This window comes from Marmota monax, unplaced genomic scaffold (genome assembly GCF_021218885.2).
Source record: "Marmota monax isolate L192 unplaced genomic scaffold, Marmota_monax_Labrador192_F-V1.1 WCK01_AAM20220418_F8-fsc00052, whole genome shotgun sequence".
Lineage (NCBI taxonomy): Eukaryota > Metazoa > Chordata > Mammalia > Rodentia > Sciuridae > Marmota > Marmota monax.
In genome coordinates, this window is record NW_026693473.1 from 7,349,195 (window position 1) to 7,371,433 (window position 22,239).

The 22,239-nt window shown below is 37.8% G+C and overlaps 1 protein-coding gene across 2 annotated transcripts in view; it reads right to left on the reverse strand.

Moving 5' to 3' along the window:
• Positions 1-4,320: 4,320 nt before the first annotated feature.
• Positions 4,321-22,239, reverse strand: part of Tfrc (transferrin receptor) — a 32,385-nt gene continuing 14,466 nt past the window's right edge. For both annotated transcript variants that reach the window (XM_046458136.2, XM_046458137.2), the window contains exons 8-19: positions 21,971-22,069; positions 21,071-21,210; positions 19,359-19,516; positions 18,300-18,419; positions 16,446-16,531; positions 16,169-16,232; positions 14,474-14,541; positions 13,389-13,447; positions 13,092-13,173; positions 11,102-11,323; positions 8,859-8,999; positions 4,321-7,539 (exon numbers count right to left, since the gene is read on the reverse strand). In XM_046458136.2, coding sequence (XP_046314092.1) covers positions 7,297-7,539; positions 8,859-8,999; positions 11,102-11,323; positions 13,092-13,173; positions 13,389-13,447; positions 14,474-14,541; positions 16,169-16,232; positions 16,446-16,531; positions 18,300-18,419; positions 19,359-19,516; positions 21,071-21,210; positions 21,971-22,069 — 1,482 coding nt within the window. In that variant the 3' untranslated portion in view covers positions 4,321-7,296. The remainder of the gene's footprint in view (positions 7,540-8,858; positions 9,000-11,101; positions 11,324-13,091; positions 13,174-13,388; positions 13,448-14,473; positions 14,542-16,168; positions 16,233-16,445; positions 16,532-18,299; positions 18,420-19,358; positions 19,517-21,070; positions 21,211-21,970; positions 22,070-22,239) is intronic.

Below are 22,239 nucleotides of genomic sequence, written 5' to 3' on the forward strand. Positions count from 1 at the left end.
TTTTTAGGTGTAGATTGACACAACACAATGCCTTTATTTTTGTGGTGCTGAGGATCGAACCTGGGTCCCCGCCCGTGCTAGGCGAGCGCTCTACCGCTAAGCCACAATCCCAGCCCATTTTTTTTTATAAGCATTACTTAGTAATAGCCATCCAGTAAGATAACTCCTTCTAGTTACTATTTCCATTTAACTTTTTTTTTTTAAAGAGAGAGTGAGAGAGAGGGAGAGCGAGAGAGAGAATTTTAATATTTATTTATTTTTTTAGTTCTCGGCGGACACAACATCTTTGTTTATATGTGGTGCTGAGGATCGATCCTGGGCCGCACGCACGCCAGGCGAGCGCGCTGCCGCTTGAGCCACGTCCCCAGCCCCTCTGTTTCCTAATACACCTTTGGTACCTAGAAAGTGCCTGAGCTCAGGCCAAGGGAAGTAAATTGTGGGATCAGAAGTGATTTAACAAAGGCAAAGGATTTCAGAGTCAAGAAGGGGACATTAACCTCTTAGTATAGGTGAAAGGAGGGATTTCTCAAAGAATCCTTAGGTGAGGGGTATCTGCCAACCGTGGCCATGTTCTCCTAGGACCAAGAACAAACTGTGCCTTCACCCTATTGCCCAGGTCACAGCTCCCTGGAGCTGCTGAAGGGACCAGCTCACATGCCCCCAGGCAATTCAGTTTCTAAAACCTTACTAGGGCATCAGGAGGAGCTGCTTGCTGCCAGCCACTCCCACAAAAGCCTAGCTAGAGTAAGAGATTACAAAACCCTGAGGTCACTGTGGGCTATTCTCAAATGAAGCACCACTGAGTCCTGGGTTCTGATGCCCTCTGGTGGACACCTAGAGTTAAGATTGGTAACCAAAACAAACTGGTGGGTAGATACTCAAGATTTGATACATGCCCTCCTGCATGCTAACATTCAGTTAACTACCAGATAGTTCCATGTGGTCACACGAGTCCAAGGACATAGCAACAGAAGTCAAACTCGAATCCAGCCATCTCTCCCCTATTTCCCTGGCTCTCTCGTTTGCCCTGAAATCACACTCAGGTTCTTGGCAGCCTGTTTCATCCATCTCCTCTTTCAGCACTGAACACAAGTTCCAAATACTCAGGCTTCCATTCTTCTGCCTCACCTCCTCTCAGCTACCACACTTGAATCCAAGTCCTAGCTTTGCATTCAAGTTCTCACTCAAATGGTAATCAAGCACCTTTGAAATGCCAGACACCTAACCATGAATTGACATATATATAAGCTGGAATAGATCCTTCCATCAGCAGCCTATTTCTCAGATGTGATCCCTTCGCTGGGAGATTGTAAGGATTAGACAAAATAATGCTATAATATTTACCCTCCAATGGTGTTATTACTATAAGTGTTCTTTAGATGGCCTTGCTGATTTCAGTCTCCATTAATCTTCCTAAAACATCAACTTCATCATGTCACTCCCTTACTCAAGAATTATAATTGCTCCCTAATTGCCCCCTGGTGTTCTGAAAATAACAGCAGTCCCACAGGGATTGATTCATCATGGGGAAAAAAAGGGGGAAACTGGTCCTGAAGGCTAAGCCAAAAATAGAGATCAAGATAGGACTGTGGGTTAGAAGGAAATCTTTTTCCAGAAGACAAGGCAATCAGTATGTCAGAAATCAGGGAAGCAGGTGTAAGAGCAGATATAAGTCCTTATCAGTGAGGATGTGACCATCTAACTTCTTTTTTCCCCCCACCCAGGGCTGAGGCCCGAACTCAGGGCCCTGTGCATGCTAGGCAAGCACTCTGCCTCTGAGCTAAATCCCCAACCCCATGACCATTTGACTTCTGCAATGGGCTTATTCCTAATAAAAAGGCAAGTTCCTAGAACATAATTTTAGCTGTCCAAATGTCTCAGTATCAACAGCCTCAAAGAGGGTAATTAGGTGATTAGACCAAGAGGAACACTGGCTGGAGAAACATAGGATACCTGCACAAGTTTCTGAAGAATGCCTGCAAGGTAAACACAGATTAATATGGTCTCACCAAGCTGGGTGCCTGTAATCCCAGTGGCTCAGGGGGCTAAAGCAGGAGGATCATAAGTTCAAATCCAGTCTTAGCAACTTAGTGAGGCCCTAAGCAACTCAGTGAGACCCTGTCTCTAATAAAATTTTAAAAAGGGCTGGGATGTGGCTTGGTGGTTAAGGGTTCCTGGGTTCAATCTCCAGTATCCAAAAAAAAAAAAAAAACTATATGTGTGTGTGTGTGTGTGTATATATACACACACACACACACACACACACAGTCTCACCAGTAGCTCTTGTGTTATTGGAATGCAAAGAAAGGATCATAAAGGTACCCTAAAAGGACAGACTGAATCTGTTTGAAGGAGGAAACATATATTCTCAGTGAGAGAGGGATTCTATATTATAGTTGGACGATCTTAGTGAACATCAGGCCTTAATGTAGCAGTGAAGAAATTCAGGTTCTTAGAGCTATAGCAGGATACTCAGGGACACCCAGCAATTTAAGAGCAGTGACTGATGCTGGGCGCGGTGGTACACACCTGTAATCCTAGCAGCTTGGGAGGTTGAGACAGGAAGATTGTGAGTTCAAAGCCAGCCTCAGCAATGGTGAAGCACTAAGCAATTCAGTGAGACCCTGTCTACCAATAAAATACAAAATAGAGCTGGGGATGTGGCTCAGTGGTTGAATGCTCCTGAGTTCAATCCCTGGTACCAAAAAAAAAAAAAAAAGAAGAAGAAAAAGAAAGAAAGAAAAAAAAAAGAGAGAGAGAGAGCAGTGACTAAACTTGAACTAGAATCCCTATGGCCCAAGATACAAATCCAGGGCTCCTACTCTCCCTTTCTGACTCAATTCCCTAATACATACACAGCTTGCCAATGCCATTAGAAAAAACCAAAATATTTTATTGAATCCTGAAGGTTCAGAGATTGTACATGGCCCAGTCTCTAATTTGCTTGGTTAAAGGTGATGAAACAGTATCTTAAGAGGTTAGTTAGGGGACCAGCTGGATGTGAAGGAAAGCTGGAACAAAGTGGTGGCCCAAGAATGGGGAAGACCAGTAGGCTTCCTGTTAATTTCTAACACATACAGGGACAAGCATGCACACAATGTTTTCTTGAATTCTAGTAGCACATGTGAGTGTCAAACACAAGCTGAGCTGTCCATGATCTTGATGTTAGCTGGGGATCAAACCTTGTGCATACTAGGCAAGCATTCTGTCACTGAGCCACACCCCCAGCCCTTTGAGAGTATTTCAGTTTGTCAATTACCTTGTGATTTGGCTTATGGTATTTTTTTTCATGTAGCTATAATTTGCCTGAAGTTCATCAACCTTTTCTCAGATGGCACTTGCATCCAATCACTGAGCCACACTCCAGGGCAAGAGCTTTTTGCCCTTTCTTTCTTTCTCTGCATCTATGTAGCTAGAGAGAGCTAGATAAATAACAAGAGTAACCCCCCCTCAAAAAAAAAAAAAAAAAAAAAAAAGCTCCAGTAACATCATGGACAAAAGACTCAAGGTTTATTATTGTAACAGATTTTAAAACATAATTATAAGTCTAGCACCCATCTGTAATACCAGAGACTCAGGAGGCTGAGGCAGGAGGATCACAAGGTCAAAGGCAGGCTCAGCAAATCAGTGAGGCCCTTAGCAACTCAGTTGAGACCCTGTCTCTAAATAAAAAGGGCTGGGATGTGGCTCAGAGGTGCCCCTGGGTTCAATCGCTCATACCAAAAAAAAAAAAAAAGAAAGAAAACCTATAAAATAAGCTGGGCTTGGGGGCACACACCTATTAATTCCAGGTACTCAGAAGGCTGAGGAAGAAGGATCTCAAGTTAAAGGCCAGCCTAGGAAATAAAGGACTGGGGACTTAAATAGAAGAGCAATTGCCTAGCATTCCTAAGGTCCTGGGTTAGATTTTTGTAACTGGATGCCTAGAAAAGCTGTGGGATTTAAGATACTCTAAGGGCAAGGAAGGCAATTACAGAATGTCCAACACTGAGATAGAACCTGATATAAATTGTGGACTTGGGGTGATAATGATGTGTCTATGTAGATTCATCAATTCTAAGAAATGTACCACTCCAGTGTGAGATGTTAGTGGGGAAGGATGTGCCAGTGGCCAAGACTAGGGGATATATGCAAACTCTGTACTTTCTGCTCAATATTATTGCAAAACAAAGTGTTCTTTAAAAGTAAATAAACTTTTAAAAATGTTGTAGCTAAGTGGTAGAGCACTTACCTCTCATTCATGAGAAACTGGGTTCGATCCTCAGCACCACATAAAAACAATATTTACAACTAAAAAAATATTTACAAAAAAAGTGACAGTTCAGTGTTCAAGCATTTTATTAAATCAGATAAATCTCCACATTGTTGCACATACCAATTTGTATATAATATAAGGGCATGTCATTTGTTTACAAAGCTGAGCAGTAGGCTGACACGTCTAAAATTTCAAGAACATTCAAAGAGCAAACACAGAAAAGGTCATGCAAGTTCTAGAATAGTGAGTGGATCATGACAGAGCTCACTCAATTTACCCTTTACCTTTCTAATGCACATATATTTAAGCAGGAAAAAAAAACAAAAAACCCTAAGACCATCAGGCTGCTATTGTCACTAGTCAGACACACATTTCAATCAGGGATGTTGAACCTCTTACCATTTGCTGGCCTGTTTAGAAAGAACTTAACCCTAATCATAGAAAAGGGTTAGTTTATTTGAAGAGACTTACTGTGGTAAAATGTATGCCCTTTATCCATATTATGCCTTGAAGTCACTGAGCTTTCATTAAAGTATTAATGCACAATACCCAAACTAGGCATCCCAGCTATGACCTTTCATTTAGCTACACTAAATGTCCCAGATAAAACACTGTGAAGATTAAAGATACCGTGAGTAGCGAAACAGTTCAACTGTAAAATAATCTAGGTCTACCATAATTTGGTAAGTGACACTAAGTTTAAGAACCTTAAAAGACCCTATGGACTTTTTCTCAGGTGACAGTTTTGAACTATCTTATGACACATTTGATTTTCAGGTTTATAATGATGGCTAACTAGAAAATAGACTTTTTACTCATGCAATCTCAAACTTACTTGTTCATATCTAGATAATTTATAACCCACCATACTAATGGGTATGTAGACATGATCAAAAAGATTCTTTTTGCAAGCTTTGCCTCACCACATCCTTGACTCCTCCCAACCCCAAATCTATGATCCCCTAGCTTTAAGCCATAAGATCAATTCTGAACTCAAACTTGCTTGAATTAAGTTTATAGGATATAACATGCAAATCAGGGGCTAAAGTTATATTCATTTGTCAACAGCAAACATTATAAATGTATGCTACTACCCCACTAAACAGAAGACCTGGAGAAACCACAAAGATTAAAAAACACCCATATTAAATTAAAAAATGTTCTTGAAGTAATAATTTTATTTCACAGCAGTTCAATTTACCACCAAATGCTTAATGACCACAAAATGTTTCTGCAACTAAACTAAGAGTTATAGGGAATTGGGAATATATGTTAGATACTAACTATCTTCAAGCTTTGAAGATGTCATTGCATGAAGAAAATTATGGGAAACACTGTTCCCGATAATTATGTACACCCTTAGTGTAACATATGGAGATCACTGTCTCCGATATAGACACTGTGGTAGGCAAAAACTACCTTGTTCTTTATACATTATGGAAGACACTGCTCCCGATAATGTGAGTTAGGTTTGTGATAAAGGTACTGGAAATTTTGCAAAATTGGAATTTAAATTACACCCTTCATAAATTGAGCTGTAAAATTTTGTATCTATGAATACTACCACAGCCTTTAAATAACATTTATTTATAAATTGGTCACAATTCACTGCATTTAGCAGAAATATCATTTTTATCTGGTAAGCTAAATAAAAGTCTTGATTAGCAACCCCTAATTAAATTTAATCTTTTTCCAATACTTAGCATCATAATTTTATTTGGCTTGCTGCTATTTTCTAACACCCTCAAGTATTGACCATGAGTGCAAAACTTCCAGTATCTGTTGGGTTTTATTAGCAGATGCTGCTTTTATTAAAAAAAAACGACAGTATAACTGTCATAATTATGGAAGGCACTGCTTCCGATAATTATCTTCTATAAAAAAAAAACACCATTTATAGTGAACTCTGTCACTGATAAATAAACAATAAATATCTCAGTGCCAAAACGATAGAAAGCTTTCCCAAAAGATTAACACTTTGACCAAAAAATTGGCGGTGTGTTCTTTTAAAAGTCTGACAAACTGAGTCTGAAATTAAATGCCTAAAACTGATTCTCTTTCAGAATACTTTGGAAGAAACAAAAATAACAAAGAAGGAAACAAAGGCTATGGGGCAGGGGGCAGAGGTCAGATGAAAAGAAAATGTACTATAAGTCTTTGGCTTCTGGTCTTCTCTTTTCTTAAACAATATTAACACATTAAGGCCTTACTCCTGAAATAAACAGTTGAACCTCATTCTATCCAACTAAAGGATCCCTATTTCAGATTTCATTAGTGGGAAAACAAGTCTTCTGAAAGTCAACTGTTTTGTTCAGGGATGCAGAAACCAACTAAATCCTTATGGAAGGGCATATCTCATTTGGAGAATATGATCCTATAATCTGGTATCTCTTAGCATCAAATGAAAGTGAAGGATCACACCAAGATACCATTTCCAGCCTTCACTAGAAATTACCTTCTTTCTTCCACTTCAAAAGATACCAGCTCAGCTGGGTACAGTGGTGCATGCCTATACTCCCAGCAACTTGGGAAGCTGAGGCAGGAGGATGGCAAATTTGAGGCCAGCCATGGCAACTTTGAGATCCTGTTGCAAAATAAAAAAAAGGTTCCTCAGTGGACCACAGCTGGGTTCAACCCCCAGTACAGAGGGGTGGGGTGGTGGGGGGGGAATAAAGAAAAGACACCAGCTCAGGTCAGCTCCTGTCCTTGGGATTTAGAACAACAGTTCATGCAACTGGTTCTGACATTTTCCTAATTAGAATGCAAAGAGGCAGTTATCTTTACAAAGCACTTAACATTCTAAAGATAATCAGAGAAAATACTCTGTCATGAACTTTTTTGGTGGTTACTCACTTTAACTTGAAATGCAGGTTCCTACCCTGTATTAAAAGCTGCCACCTAAAGACATCTAGTAGCATCGAGATGACTGGGTAGAATTTTAACATTAGGTTTTGTAGTCTTACTTGAAAATTTAGCATAACCAGCACAAGTCTAGAAACCAAACTACCCTGATGTTCTTACGTAAGTTAAGGGTATCATGTTTAAAACTCATTGTCAATATTCCAAACATCACCAGATAGAGCATTTGCTACTCCTTGAATAGTCCAAGTAGTTAGAGCCAACTGGTTTCTAAACAGAGTTTCATTAAAAGCACCATTATTTTTCTGACGTAATTTCAAGTTCTCTAGTAAAGCTGATACCGTATGAGAGCCAGAGCCCCAGAAGATGTGCCGGAAAGGAGAATCTCTTGGAGATACATAGGGTGAAAGAAAGTGATACTCCACCTATGAAAATAAAACAGGGCAACTTATACAGTGCTATGACTGCAGAGAGAGAACACTATTGTTGAGAACTATTGTTCTCCCACTTCAAATGTTAGACTGTCCTGATTTTGAGAACTTTGAAATCCAAGCCACTAACCTTCTAAAGTTAAAATTCTGAAGCAAACTGTCCATTCCTCTGTTAAAGTGAACTAACTATATTGAGATTTTGGGGTACAAGCAGATATCCTCTGTTCCTTCCAAGCAGACTAGGATAAAACAGTTACGGTCTGACTTAGGCAACAATTGATCTGTTTTTTCGGATCCTAGGGATAAACTCACAGCCTGGTGCATGCTAAGCATTCTAACTCTACAACTGAACTAAACCTGCAGCCCCCAAAGTGTTTATAAAGTACTAAAAAGAGGGGACGGGACATGATGTCTGTGATTCAGCCACTTGGGGAGGCTGAGGCCTAAGCAACTCAGGGAGTTGCTCTAATAAAATATAAAAAAGGGCTGAGGATACGGTCAGTGATGAATGCCTCTGGGTTCAATCCCTGGTACCCATGACCCCTCAAAAAAGAGGTCTTTAAAAAAAAAAAAAAAAACCCTCAAAGCCAAATATTTCTTGTATTGCTGGGTTATATATGTTGATTTTAGATTTGCTAAGAGTTAAAATCTGCCTTCAATTCTAAATAAGCTAAGGACTCTAGGTTCCCAGATTTACTCTACTTTTTACAAATGTAAATTTAACAAGTAAAATTTTACACACTTCATTGGTCATCATGGCATATGCCTGTAATCCCAGTGACATGGGAAGCCTAGGCAGGAGGATCGAAAAGTTTGAGGTCAACCTCAGCAACTGAGTGAGAGTGTCTCAAAACAAAAATTTTAAAAATGGCTGGGGGGGGGGGGGGGCTGGGATTGTGGCTCAGTGGTAGAGCGCTCGCCTAGCACAGGCGGGACCCGGGTTCGATCCTCAGCAACACATAAAAAACTAAAAAATAAAAAAAATAAAAAATAAAAAATAAAAAACTAAAAATTTAAAAAAGGCATCAGCCAATTTTCAATTAAAAAAAAAAATAAAATAAAAATGGCTAGGAATGCAGCTCAGTGGTTGAGCACCCCTGGATTTGATCACTAGTCCCAAAAATAAATTAAAAATTTAAAAATTACACATCTAGTTCCTCCTTTTTTGTTTTGATACTAGGGATTTAACCCAGTGGTAAGCTCTACCACTGAGTTATATCCCCAGCCATTTTTAACTTGGGTTTGTGATCCTCAGCTTCCCCAGTAAGTACCTGGAATTACAGGAGTGTACTATTACTAAGAAGTTTACTTACTTTCATGATACGGTCATTGATTTCCCTCATGACAAATCTGTTTGTTTTCTCAGCATTATGGAAATCTGTTGTCAGTCTGGAAGTAGCACGGAAATAGTCTCCACGAGCAGAATACAGCCATTGTAGACTCAGGCCCATCTCCTGTTAAGGAAAGACATTAAATTCACTATTAGAAGTTGTGTTTCCTCAGTATGATTTTACGTATCATTTTAATAATGTAGATGTGGCAACTGAGGAGTAGTTTTATTTATTTATTTATTTATTGAGACATGGCTTTGTTAAAAGTTGCTTAGGGCCTCACTAAATTACTAAGGCTGGCTTTGAACCTGCAATCCTCCTGCTTAGCCTCCCAAGCTGAGCTAAGATTACAAGTGCATGCCACCATGTCCAGCAGACGAGAAAAGGAATGACTTGACAGGGAAACTTGGGACTCAAAACTAGAAGCATCTTGTACCAGAGGCTCTATGAACACAGTAATACATTCATTTTTTTTAACCCAGCAGCTAGTACAATTATCTATTCTTAATCTCATAAGAAAACCATCCTCATTAAGAAATTCAACATGGGCCGGGGATGTGGCTCAAGCGGTAGTGCGCTCGCCTGGCATGCGTGCGGCCCGGGTTTGATCCTCAGCACCACATACGAACAAAGATGTTGTGTCTGCCAAGAACTAAAAAATAAATATTAAAATTAAAAAAAAAAAAAAAAAAAGGCTGGGAATGTGGCTCAGTGGTCAAGCACCTCTGGGTTCAATCCCCAGTACCCTCGCCAAAAAAAAAAAAAAAAAAAAAAAAAAAGAAATTCAACATAATTTACTAAAGAAAAATTATAATCCTATGTATTACATTGTTTCCAGTTAATTTCCCTATGGGGAAAACCACAAGTTGGTTCAATGAACTTCAACATCTAATTATTTCTATCTGGTGAGTCCCATTTTCTGAACAGTTACAATTAGTTTCAAGAAAGCCATAATTATTAAAATTCAGTTATCAGTGAATTACTTCAATTAAGAACCTGTTAAATCAGGTCCTCATACCAGAAAACCAGTTGGACACCACATTAATAACTACTGGTATGCTCTTTCCATTTGAGCATTGTCCAAAAGGAATACAACCTATATTCACAACTGAGATCTTCATGTTTTATCTATGTACAGGTTGACTGGGATCAGACACAACAGAACACCACACAGCTCTACATTCTGAAGTACGTGTTGTGTTCTTTCCTAAATTTATATCCCAAAGCTTCCTCCTTTTTCAAATGAGTAGAATACTAAAGCAAACTTATACCTCCATTTACTTTAAAACACTCTTCGTGTTCAAGTTCAATTCCCAGTACACACACACACACACACACACACACACACACACACTCTCTCTCTCTCTCTCTGGTTGCCAATCATATAGCTCCCCAGGAATATCATACTTCAAACTGATGGATACTTTAGCAATAAGAACCTAGTCTCGTGGAAATGTGAATTAGTATAGCCATTACTGGAAAATAGAGGTTCCTCAAAAAATTAAAACTAAAGCTACCATATGATTCAGCAAATCCACTCCTGAGTATAAATCCTGAGTCCTAAAGGATATGAAATCAGGGTGTCAAAGAGATACCTGTACTCCCATATTTATTGTAGCACATTCATAATAGCCAAGGAATGGAAACAACCTAAGTGTCCATCAACCAATGAATGAACAAAGAAAATGTGGCTGGTACACATAGACAAAAGAATATCATTCAGTCATTAAAAAAAAAAAGAATGAAATCCCGTCGTTTATGACAACATGGATAGAACTACAGATCATTTTGTCAAGTGAAAAGCTAGACTCAGAGAGGTAAGGTACTACATGATCTCATTCATTCATATGTGGATAATCAAAAAGTGGATCTCACAGAAGTTGAGAGTAGAATGGTGGTTACCACAGTCTGGGGAGAAGGGAATGAGGGAGGGATGGGTAAAAGCTCATCAGTGGGTATTAAAAGTATAAAGTTCTGAAAAGGGATTGAACCCATGGCCTTGTGCATGCGAGGCAAGCACTCCACCAACTGAGCTAGATCCCCAGCCCTAAACAGAAAAAAATGTTTGAGAAGATATGTTTACCCTGATTTTAAAGATTATACAGTATATCAAAACTTCACATGGTACTCCATAAATACACATTTTATGCTTTTAGGTATCAGTTAAAAAATTAACTTAAATTTTAATAAAATTTATTTTTAAATAAATTTTAATTAGTGTTTACCTTTATATCTGCTCGGTACTGGTTCAGATCTCTCACAAATGAAAATAGTTTGTTGTTGTACATCTCATAGTCCAGGTTCAACTCAATGTCATGGGTAAGTTTAATCATGAACTGACCAGCCACTTCTGCAGCTGTTCGCATCATTTTGTCCAACTGAGGGACTTCTTTAATCAGTACATCATAGGTATCCATATTAGTATTCAAATAAGGATAATCCCCATTCTGGAAAACAAAGGAAGGCTACTGTACTCACGGGGGTTATAAGAGTTGGGGCCTCACATTCTAGCTCCACCATCAAGGTAACAGTTACTGCAATTCTTCATTTTTAAAAAAATATTTCTTTTAGTTGTACACAATGCCTTTATTTTTATGTGATGCTGGCAAGCATTCTACCGCTGAACCACAACTCCAGCTCACAATTCTTCATTTTTAATATATTCCCACCCACTTTTATCTCATATCTGCTTCTATAAGAAGATGACATTCTTGCTACTTCCTCTGAATCTATCCTTCTCCTATAATGACTAATTTCTTCCATCCAGGTCCTATAGAATTCATGTTTTATCATATTACATTCTCTGAACAGATTTCACACCAAATTCCTTGAAGCTATATACTTTGTTCTCTTTGGGAAGCTTGGCCCATATTGATGGGGAAAGAGAAAAAGCATACATGAATTGCACTATAAAAAGTGTTATTCTTGGATTAAAATTTACCTTCTTCCTAATCATGCAGCACTTGGTCCATTCATACATGTTACCTTTCTAACAAAATGTTTGATGCTTCTTATACAACTTTAGTAACTATTTCTTATGCCTCCGCTCTACTCCCTGCTATTGTCCTCGGTGAAACTCTTACCGATAATCCCTTTGACTTTAATTCATTACTTTCAGACTGTACATTTCTGACTGTACCTCCTAACCAGAACTTCTAGGCTTTGTCATCTCAAACTACATTTGAAGTTTTAAAAGATCTTCTTAAGATCAATAGGAATCATAAAGTCCTTCAACCATAAGACATGACATCCAGTAGATATTATGACCAGCTAATTCAATCCATTTATGTTGCTGCTCTTGCAAAAGGTCAAAAAAATTTCAACCATATATCTCTAAATTCACATCTTTTATCACTCCCTAACTTTATATTTTCTTCCCTCCTAGTCCTAGCTAAAACACCCAATGATTAAAAAGTTCAATTGTGGACCTGGCTTCTACTGAATTGACAATTTGATGACAAATCAACAACTCCCATCTGACCCCACAATGCTAATGCTACTCTAGCTACTTCAGTACAGACAACTCCATCATTCTATTTATTCTGCCTGGCCTTCAGTGCCTTCTAACTGGCTCTTGTGTCAAGCCAATCTTATTTCTGTACAATATGCTCAGTTCAAAGTTCTGCCTATGGGCTGGGGATGTGGCTCAAGTGGTAGTGCGCTCGCCTGGCATGCGTGTGGCCCAGGTTCGATCCTCAGCACCACATACAAAGATGTTGTGTCTGCCGAAAAACTTAAAAAAATAAATATTAAAATTAAAAAAAAAAAAAAGTTCTGCCTAATGACAATTACACCTGTTTAAATTTTCTGCTTTTACCCATAAATCCCTGCTTATGACATGAGCATTGCTAGACAAAGATCTAGAACTTTGTGCAATATCTGTGCAATCATATATATATATAAAATCAATCAGTATTGTTTGGCAGAACTTTCTGCTTAATGCAAATATCCATACTGCACTATTCAATATTTAGTCCCTGGCTACTCAATCATTAAAGAAACTAAGCCTTGTTAGTAAAACTCATACTTCTTTGAAGAAATTTTAGTAATAAACTCAAATGCTCATTAAGCCGAGACAACAAGTCCATTTTAAAACTGATAATAAGGGAATATGCAGTAATTACAACTTCTGAAAAATCTGAGCATTCTAGGAAAGTTGGTCTCAAAGCTAATACAAGATCTAACATATAATGCTTTAGAACTCTTCAGACTCACCTCACAAAAACAGAAAGAGACTGCTGGAATTCCAGAATATGCAAGGAAAGGGAAAGCAGCATTATCAAAGGAAAGTTGCTCACTGCCAAGGAAAAGAGAACATGTCTTTAGAAAGGTTCCTAAAAAAACAGACTGCTGCCAAGCCACACCTCTAGCCTCGAAATAAATTCTTAAATAGAATATTCCTAAGGATAGCTAAGGTGGCTGCAAGGTTAAGAAGTTTGGAGTTCTACCTAACACAGTAGGTGCTACTGGGTGATTCTGCTTTTCTTTTGGCTTGTTCACTTTTCAACTTACGCTTTGTTAACCCAATTGCTGTCCTGATACAGAGATAGTCCAGTAAGTGGATGTTTCACCTATAAAATAAGAAATTATCATTAGAACTTAACTTTTCTGAACTTATTCAGGCTAGTCACTAAATTATATTCATAATTTATATATTTACATTTACATTGAAAAAAATTTTCTTCAAAGCAGTTAAAACAGCTCAAATTTCTTAAGCTAACCCTATAGATTTATATGTCAATTCCATTACTTATGATGAGAAAAAAAAAAATGTCTTCCTTATTGACATTTTACAGGTGGCCTGACCACAATTTAAAATGTTCTTATCTAGCCTTCTGGATATGCCTATCTTGTTTCTGGTTTCTTCCTTGTACCATTTTTTTTTTTTAAATGTATTTGTTAGTTATAGGTGGACACCATGTCTTTATTTTGCTTTATGTGCTGCTGAGAATAGAACCCAGGTCGCTAGAGCACTCTACCTCTGAGCCACAACCCGAGTCCCTCCTTGTACCACTTTTTATACTGCTAATCTAACCAGCAACTACATCACTGCCTTGAGGCCCTATAGTAATTTCTAGATTCCAACAGGATCAAGGCCAACATCCAGTATCTTACCTTTGTTTTCTCCCAACTCTAGTATATATCCTCTAAATCCATTAAGCAAATATTCTCTTTAACATGTGTTCCTCCCTCATTCAAAATTATAGTCATTTGTCTTTATTCAATGACTATTTCATCTGGACTTATTTAAGTCCATTTAAGCCTTCCTTAGCATTCCAACTTATACACACTGTCCTGTGGGCATCTACAATACAATTCAAGGTCTCTTGGCATTTTGTTACATATTCCAAAGAAGATTATGTATTCTTTGAGATTGGAGCTCTGTGTGTGTGTGTGTGTGTGTGTGTGTTACCTTCCTCACCTCACGCAGTTCAACAGGTTAGGGATTAACAAAACAAGAGCATGACTTAAATAATGCTATTATAAAATTTATGCTAAATTCTTACCATTGGTTACTGATAATGGCCTAAATATTTTTCATCTTATATAAACATGACAAAAAAGTTATACATTTTTGTAATTAGTTATACACTCACGTCTTGCATTGTTTTCTCAATAAGCCTGTATAAGAGAGGGCTGGCAGAAACCTTGAAGTTGCGGGTACCTGCAAAGAAATTATTTTAACATTGCCCCTTTTCCATTAAGTACATTTCACATTGATATTTCTACAACTAAAAAAAAATAAGAACAGGAAGAGAGTAACCTACCTATAGCTGTGGCGCTTAACAAATAGTAACAAAGTATACAAAAAAAAGTAGTTGAGGAGCCAAGATCTTTAGCAACTCTGAGAACTCTTTTTTTTTTAAATTTTTTATTGTTGGTTGTTCAAAACATTACATAGTTCTTGATATATCATATTTCACACTTTGATTCAAGTGGGTTATGAACTCCCATTTTTACCCCGTATACAAATTGCAGAATCACATCCGTTACACATCCATTGATTTACATATTGCCATACTAGTGTCTGTTGTATTCTGCTGCCTTTCCTATCCTCTACTATCCCCCCTCCCCTCCCCTCTTCTCTCTCTACCCCCTCTACTGTCATTCATTTCTCTGAGAACTCTTAATTGACTCAACTCAGGCTCTTAGTCCTTGACTTTACAATACCTTTGTGATTTTGAGACTTTTTTTAAAAGAGTAATTTCAGGTTCATAGCAAAATTAAGAGGAGGTACAATGATTTCCCATAGATATCCCACACATAATCTCTCCTATAATCTGTATTTTTTTTTTTAATATTTTTTATTTATTAGTTTTCGGCAGACACAACATCTTTGTTTGTATGTGGTGCTGAGGATCGAACCCAGGCCGCATGCATGCCAGGCGAGCGTGCTACCGCTTGAGCCACATCCCCAGCCCTATAATCTGTATTTTGATTTTTTTAAAAAATCTTTTTGATTCCCCCAAGTTAGGCCTGGCAGTCACCTGCTAGTTAAAGTAAATGTACTATACTCAATACATTCTGCTACAGAAGTAAAACACAGAAATAATGAGTGATATAAGAAAGATTTTAGTTTAATTATATCACCTTTCTTTTTCTTTCCAAAGTAGACTTTTTACTATTTTTAGTCCATTCATTAACTACATATAAACTTTAAGTAACATGCAAACTCTTTCATGAATTCGATTATCTAGTATTTCTATCAGTGCTGCCACAATCCAGCAGGATATGAATTAGAAGTTCTGCTCTATATGGTATGGGTTAGTTCCTTCTGGTCTAAAATATGGTCCAGATTAGTGGTTCTAAAACTTAAAACACAGTTTGTTTGACTTATGTTCCAGTTTCTGACTCAAAAGATCTAGGGTGGGGCCTTGAAGTGTGCATTCCTAATAGTCCTGATGTAATTGATCAGGGGACCACACTGAGACCCACTGCTCTAGACAAGTCAATCTGTGTCCATTCAGTAACCTCATGGATTATTTAGAGCTGATTATGTCCAGTATTTTATTTATTTTTATATATATATATCACAACTGCCTCCTTTATCCTTTTTTTTTTTAAAGAGAGGGGTTTTTTTTAAAAAAAAATTTATTTTCTAGTTTTCGGGGACACAACATCTTTGTTTGTATGTGGTGCTGAGGATCGAACCCGGGCCACACGCATGCCAGGCGAATGTGCTACCGCCTGAGCCACATCCCCAGCCCCCTCCTTTATCCTTTATGAACCTTTCTTATGTTGTTTCAGAGTTTACCTGAATTCATAAAATTACTAGTGAAAAGGATACTTACCAAGAACAACTTTATCCAGATTAATATAAGTAAAAGCCTTTAAATGCAAAGAAGAAAGGTATCCCTAAAAAAGAAAATATTAATGAGTATGAATTAATATATATTTGAGTTAATAAGTATTAATCTATCTATTACATTAGCTCTTATTAGGGATTCATTTTTACATCTGGATTCTAAAATGGTATAAATAAACCTAAAAGAGCAATTTCTACAGGACAGCAAAAGTCAATACAAGTTCAGATGGCTGTTCTGAGTACAAATGATATGTAAAGAATACCTCAAGCCATTCAGTGGCACCAACCGCTCCAAAGTCTCCAGCACTCCAACTGGCAAAAATGATGCTTCTGCTGGGTTTAAACCCACCTGAAAGAGAACACAAAAATTAGATTAACGCTGGGAAAGGGGTACAGGCAAGTAACTGACATAATAAAGCTTCTAATTCAAAATAGAAGATTTTAAAATATTGATTTTCCTATTGAGACCCCAGGTAAAGAGTGCTAAAGGAATAGGAATAAAATTTTTAAGTGATCTACAAAGGGTAGAATGAGATCTCTACCAATAAGATTTCAAGTACACAATAGTTACTCCTTTTGTTGAGTCCCTTTGTTTTTTTGTTGTTGTTGCTGGGGGGGGGGGGGGGTTATCAGGAGGGGCACTTGACCACTGAGCCACATCCCCAGGCCTATTTTGTATTTTATTTAGAGACAGGGTCTGGGTTGCTTAGCACCTCACCATTGCTGAGGCTGGCTTTGAATTCCCAATCCTCCTGTCTCAAACTCCAGAGCTGTTGGGATTATAGGCATAAGCCTAACACTCCCAACCCTTTTTATTTTGAGACAGGATCTTGTTGAGTTGCTTAGGGCTTCACTAAATTGCTGAGACTGGCCTTGAACTTGAGCTCTTCCTGCCTCAGTTTCCCAAATCACTGAGATTACAAGGGTGCACCAATGATCTGGCTCTTGGAGTACCTTAACTCCTGAATCAAAAAATATTTGGAAATCATAGTGCAAGTGTGATGTGCATCTTCTATAATCTATATTTTTTTTGGTAGGTGGGGAGTACTAGGGGTTGAATCCAGGGGCACTCTCTACCATTGAGCTGCATACCCAGCCCTCAAAACAAGAACTTTGAATTTGCAACCCTTTGGTGCCAGTCTCCAAATGGTTTAGATTATGGGCATGAGTCACTATGCCCTGTGATATCTATCTTCTTTGAGAACAATCTGCTTAGCAGCAAAGTCATTTAAAGGGTTTTTGTTTGTTCATTCATTCACTACATTGCCCAAGCTGACTTCACACTTGTGGGCTCAAGCAATCCTCTCACCTCAGTCTTCCAAGCAGCTGAGAAGACAGGCATGCACCACCACACCCATGTGAACAATACTTATGAAATAGAACAAAAACTCAGAAATTTAAGTTATGGGAAGTTTCTAGAGAAATCACATTTACGGCAGCTCCTTTTGGAACTACATATGACACTGCTCTCCATCCCAATAATTATGCAAGATAATTACTTTTCTGTATCAATGTATTTTGTATAAAAGTTAACCAATTTACTATATAACTGAAAGGTTCAAGCATAATATGGGTTTGCATTATGTGTGTAGGTGGGTTAGAAGAGTGGCAAGTACCATAGAAAAGCTTGAAAATAAACAGAATATTATTATCATTTTGTTTGGCTTTAGCACCTTCATATATGCCACTATTAAATTTGGCATGTCATTCTGGATATGTCAAATTGGAGAAGGAAAAAAAAAAAAACAAGGCTCAATACTTTTCCAATATCCAAAAAACCTGATGATTTGGGCTAGGATTGTGGCTCAGGAGTAGAGTGCTTGCCTAGCACATCAGAAACCCTGGGTTCGATCCTTAGCATCACATAAAAATAAAGGTATTGTGTCCATCTACAACTAAAAAATAAATATTCAAAAAACCCCGATGATTCAATAAGACCCTTCATTAGAGTCATTTCAAAGTCAAAAGCAACTAAAAGAAAAGATAATCTACCTTATGTTTAAAAATTAGCATAAGAGAATCCTAAGAAGATAGGCAAAAGTGAAGAAAGCATATAATAATATCTAGAACTAAACATAGTACATAAAGGTTCAAAGGTCTCAAACTTTGTACTTTACCTTTTAAAACCATATCTGAAAATGTCCGGGCAAGTTCCAAGAGAAGAGCTGTTCCTACACTGGATTTTGCAGCGCCAGGACCCCAGGAATCTCTCTGGGCCCCTATTACAATATAGCGATCTTGGAGGGGTAGGGAGAAAAAGAAAATAAATTATTTTTACACAATTGAGTTTATTCTTTTTTTAAAAAAATATCGCTCAGAGAGCTGGAGTTGTAGCTCAGTGGTAGAGCATTTTGCTTGCCTAGCATGTGTGAGGCACTGGGTTGAATACTGGGCACAGCTCAGTTGGTAGAGAGCTTGCCTTGCATGCATAAGGTCCTGGGTTCAATCCCCAGCACTACAAAAATAAATAAATAAATGTGTTGTGTCCATCTACAACTAAAAAATTATAAAAAATAGTGCTCAGGAGTGCTTATACCCTACCCTGTTCTAAGTTGTAAGGCTAGTCTTGAATTTACTCAAGTCTTCTGAGAAAATGGGATCACAGGCAAGCAATACTGCACCTGACCTTTTTTGTTGTTGTTGTTTCAAGGATTGAACCTAGGGGCACTTAATCATTGAACCACATATCCAGCCCTTTTTTATTTTAGAGACAGGGTCTTGCTAAGTTGCTGGGGTTTGGCTTTGAAGTTGCGATCCTCCTGCCTCAGCATCCCAACTGATGGGATTACAGGTGTGCACCACAGCATCCAGCTATGATGAGCTTTAAAACTGTTTTCTAATAATTAAGTCTAGAATAAGCATGCCAGTAAAGTGTACAGTATGCATTAAGTATAAAAGAGCCTAGCTACAGATAGACATAGAACATCTGAGATTAAAAATGTGCTTATCCCTAGTCTAGTAATGATGGTCAGTTTTAAACTAGGGTCTTGTTACCTCCCAATAAGGCTGATAACACCACAGTCCAGGTGAGGACAGATAAGATTTAGCACTTCATAAAACCAACCCATGTTAGCCTTCCTGCACTCCCTACTTCTCTGGCCACATGCCTAAGGGGAGAATTAAAAAAAAAAAAAAAAAATCAATGGAAAAAGTACAAAACAAAGGTCTTTCTTTACCTGGTTCTTCAAAGCCTTTAATAACTCCAAAGATATTAAGAATTTTTATCTCCTTCAGCACATTGTTCACAGATAGCTTCACATTCATATTCTCTGGGAATTGCATCTTACATGAAGAGTCTGTTCTCCAACTAGAAGGACAGTCTTTTTCCATTTTTCTAGAAGTAGAAAACAGGCAAAGATCTGGGTTATTGTTATTTCTGTAAGGATTGGAAAATCAGTCCTACAGTCTGTCCAGGTTCTAGGTTCAAAGGACACATAAAGAGAATATAAAAAATTTAATCCCTAGTGGTCAACCATTTTCCTCTTACTCTAATCAGTAGGCAGTTATTTGAAAACCATGAGTTATTTCCTAGTTTAACAATATTTTTAAATGTCTCCTTACTCTCACCTGCCTGAGACAAAGCTAGTTTACATTTGAAATACATGCCAAGATGTACTCAGAACGAAGATCATAAAAGTCCATTAATATAATTCATATTTCCCAGCTTTCTCCACCAAAGGTAACATATATTTTCATCTATTACAAAAGAATATTCCTATGTTGCTGGGAGTTATCTTTCCCTAATGTTTCGTTTAAAAAAAAAAAAAAAAAAAACCTGCATCAAAACATTACGCCCATGGGTGGTACAGGATAGAGTTCAAACCAGCCTCAGCAACAGTGAGGCAGTGCTAAGCAACTTAGTGAAACCCTGTCTCTAAATAAAACACAAAAAAGGGGACTGGGGTTCTTTTTTTGGTAGAGTGCTTGCCTGCACTTGTGAGTCACTGGGTTCAATCCTCAGCACCACAGGAAAAATAAAACACTCTGAAATAAGTAAAGATTTGGTTTTGTAAAATACAAAAAAGGGCTGGGGATGTGGCTCTGTGTTGAGTGTCCCCCAAGTTCAATCCCCAGTAACCGCCCCACAAAAAAACAATTATTACCCCTTACTATAACTCAATTTTTTCAAAGTTTGAATAAAGATCTAAAATTAGATATCTATTGTATGACAATATTAGGCAGAAAAAAATTAATGATATGTGTACTTTCAGACTGGAATATTTCTTGTTTTGAGATGGGGGTCTCACTATGTTGCCCAGGCTGGTCTATGGGCTCAAGCGAACATCCTGCCTCAGCCTCAGCCTCTTGAGTACTGGGACTACAGGCAAGTGCTACCACAGCTGGTTATACTCTGCTTTTAAGAGGTACTTGTGTATTAGGGAGGATTATCCAAAAGAATTATGAACATAAAACATTTGAAAACTATTATGAGAACTGAGGACATTCAACATAGACCAGGAAACCAGAATAATTCTGTGCTACCAAAGAAAATCACCCAAATACTAGTGGATGTTACAGTGTTACTGCAGCTCAACATGAATTCTAACATATTTTCTCCTATAATTTAATAAGTTACCATAGGTAACAACATGCTTTACCATAAAAAGGACTCAAGCAGAAGTTATGCCAGAATACCACACAATGAATTCACTGACCAAATTGAACAAGAATTCCTGAGTTTATAAATCTAATATCTATTATCAATATCATTTTAGAGAATTTTTTCATTTTATTCATACCAAGTTATTAAATAAGTATTCCCCAAATTCCCAAATGTGAAAAATTATACACAATTATTTTCAGGTTTTATTAGATCAATTTAAGCTTATTAGTCAGTCTTCTCTTATAAAACCTCATCTTACAAGACAGCTTTCAAATAATAACTTACGCTAACAGCTTTTCTGCACAGTCTCTGGAAATTGTTTGGACAGGTATATTAGGCAATCCTGATGATTGAGATGGAGGAAACTGAGTATGATTGAAAGATGGGAATCCAGGTGTATAAGGGTCGCCTGTTCCCAGATGAGCCTAGTAAATAGAAATGAAAGAGTTAATTAGTTCTCTCTGCCACTTAAGAAGTTACCTAGAAGATTCAGATTGGTATAAGGCTACACAGCCCAAGCTAGTTCAACAACCTAAAGTCTAAGTGGCTCACTTATTTTTAGATGGCATAGGCCAAATTCTCAATTCAAAGCACTACTGATGAAGTATTTTTGGCAATAAATATTTTTAGCAATTTCAATTCAAGGCACTATATACACCTTATTTTCTTTATGGTACTGGAACTGAACCCAGGGCACTCTATCATTGAGTTATAGCCCCAGATCCACCCCCCCCCTACACACACACACCCTTTGGAGGCAAGGTCTCACCAAGTTACCCAGGCTGGCCTTGAACTTAAAATTCTCCTGCCTCATCCTCTGCTTGAACCCCAGGCATGCACTCACCCTGGCAGCTCAAGACATTACTGATAAAGTACTTATCTCCCTACTTCCTATTAAAATTCTATTAAAGGAGTATTAAAGGAGGCATAGTTCTATTTAGTTGTTTTTTTTTGGAACCAGGGATTAAACCCAAGGGCATCTAACCACTGAGCCATATACCCAACTTCTAAGTTGCAAAGACTGGCTTTAAACTTGTGATTCTCCTGCCTTAGCCTCCCTAGTCACATGTATTACAGGCATGCTCCACCATGTCCAGTGCATAGTTTTAATTCTATTAAGGTAGGTGGAACCAGTAACAATTAGGAGAATTCAAAAACTCACTGAATTAAGAAATAAGAACTCACATGTCCAAAGACTGCAAGGTCTGCCTTAAGAACGGGAAACGTAGCCTGGTCCATGTATATTAAGACACCAATTGCATTTGCGCTTTCAGCATTTGCAACCTACAGAAAAACATAGTCAGAAAATGAAGATCTAATCATATAAGGTAAGAATAATATACATTGGACTTTAAGCTAAAGAACAAATTGTTACAGGACTAAACTGATATTCCCAAAAGTTTCAAGTATCTTACACATTTAGGAAAAAAAAAATCCCTTGAAACTTAACAAAT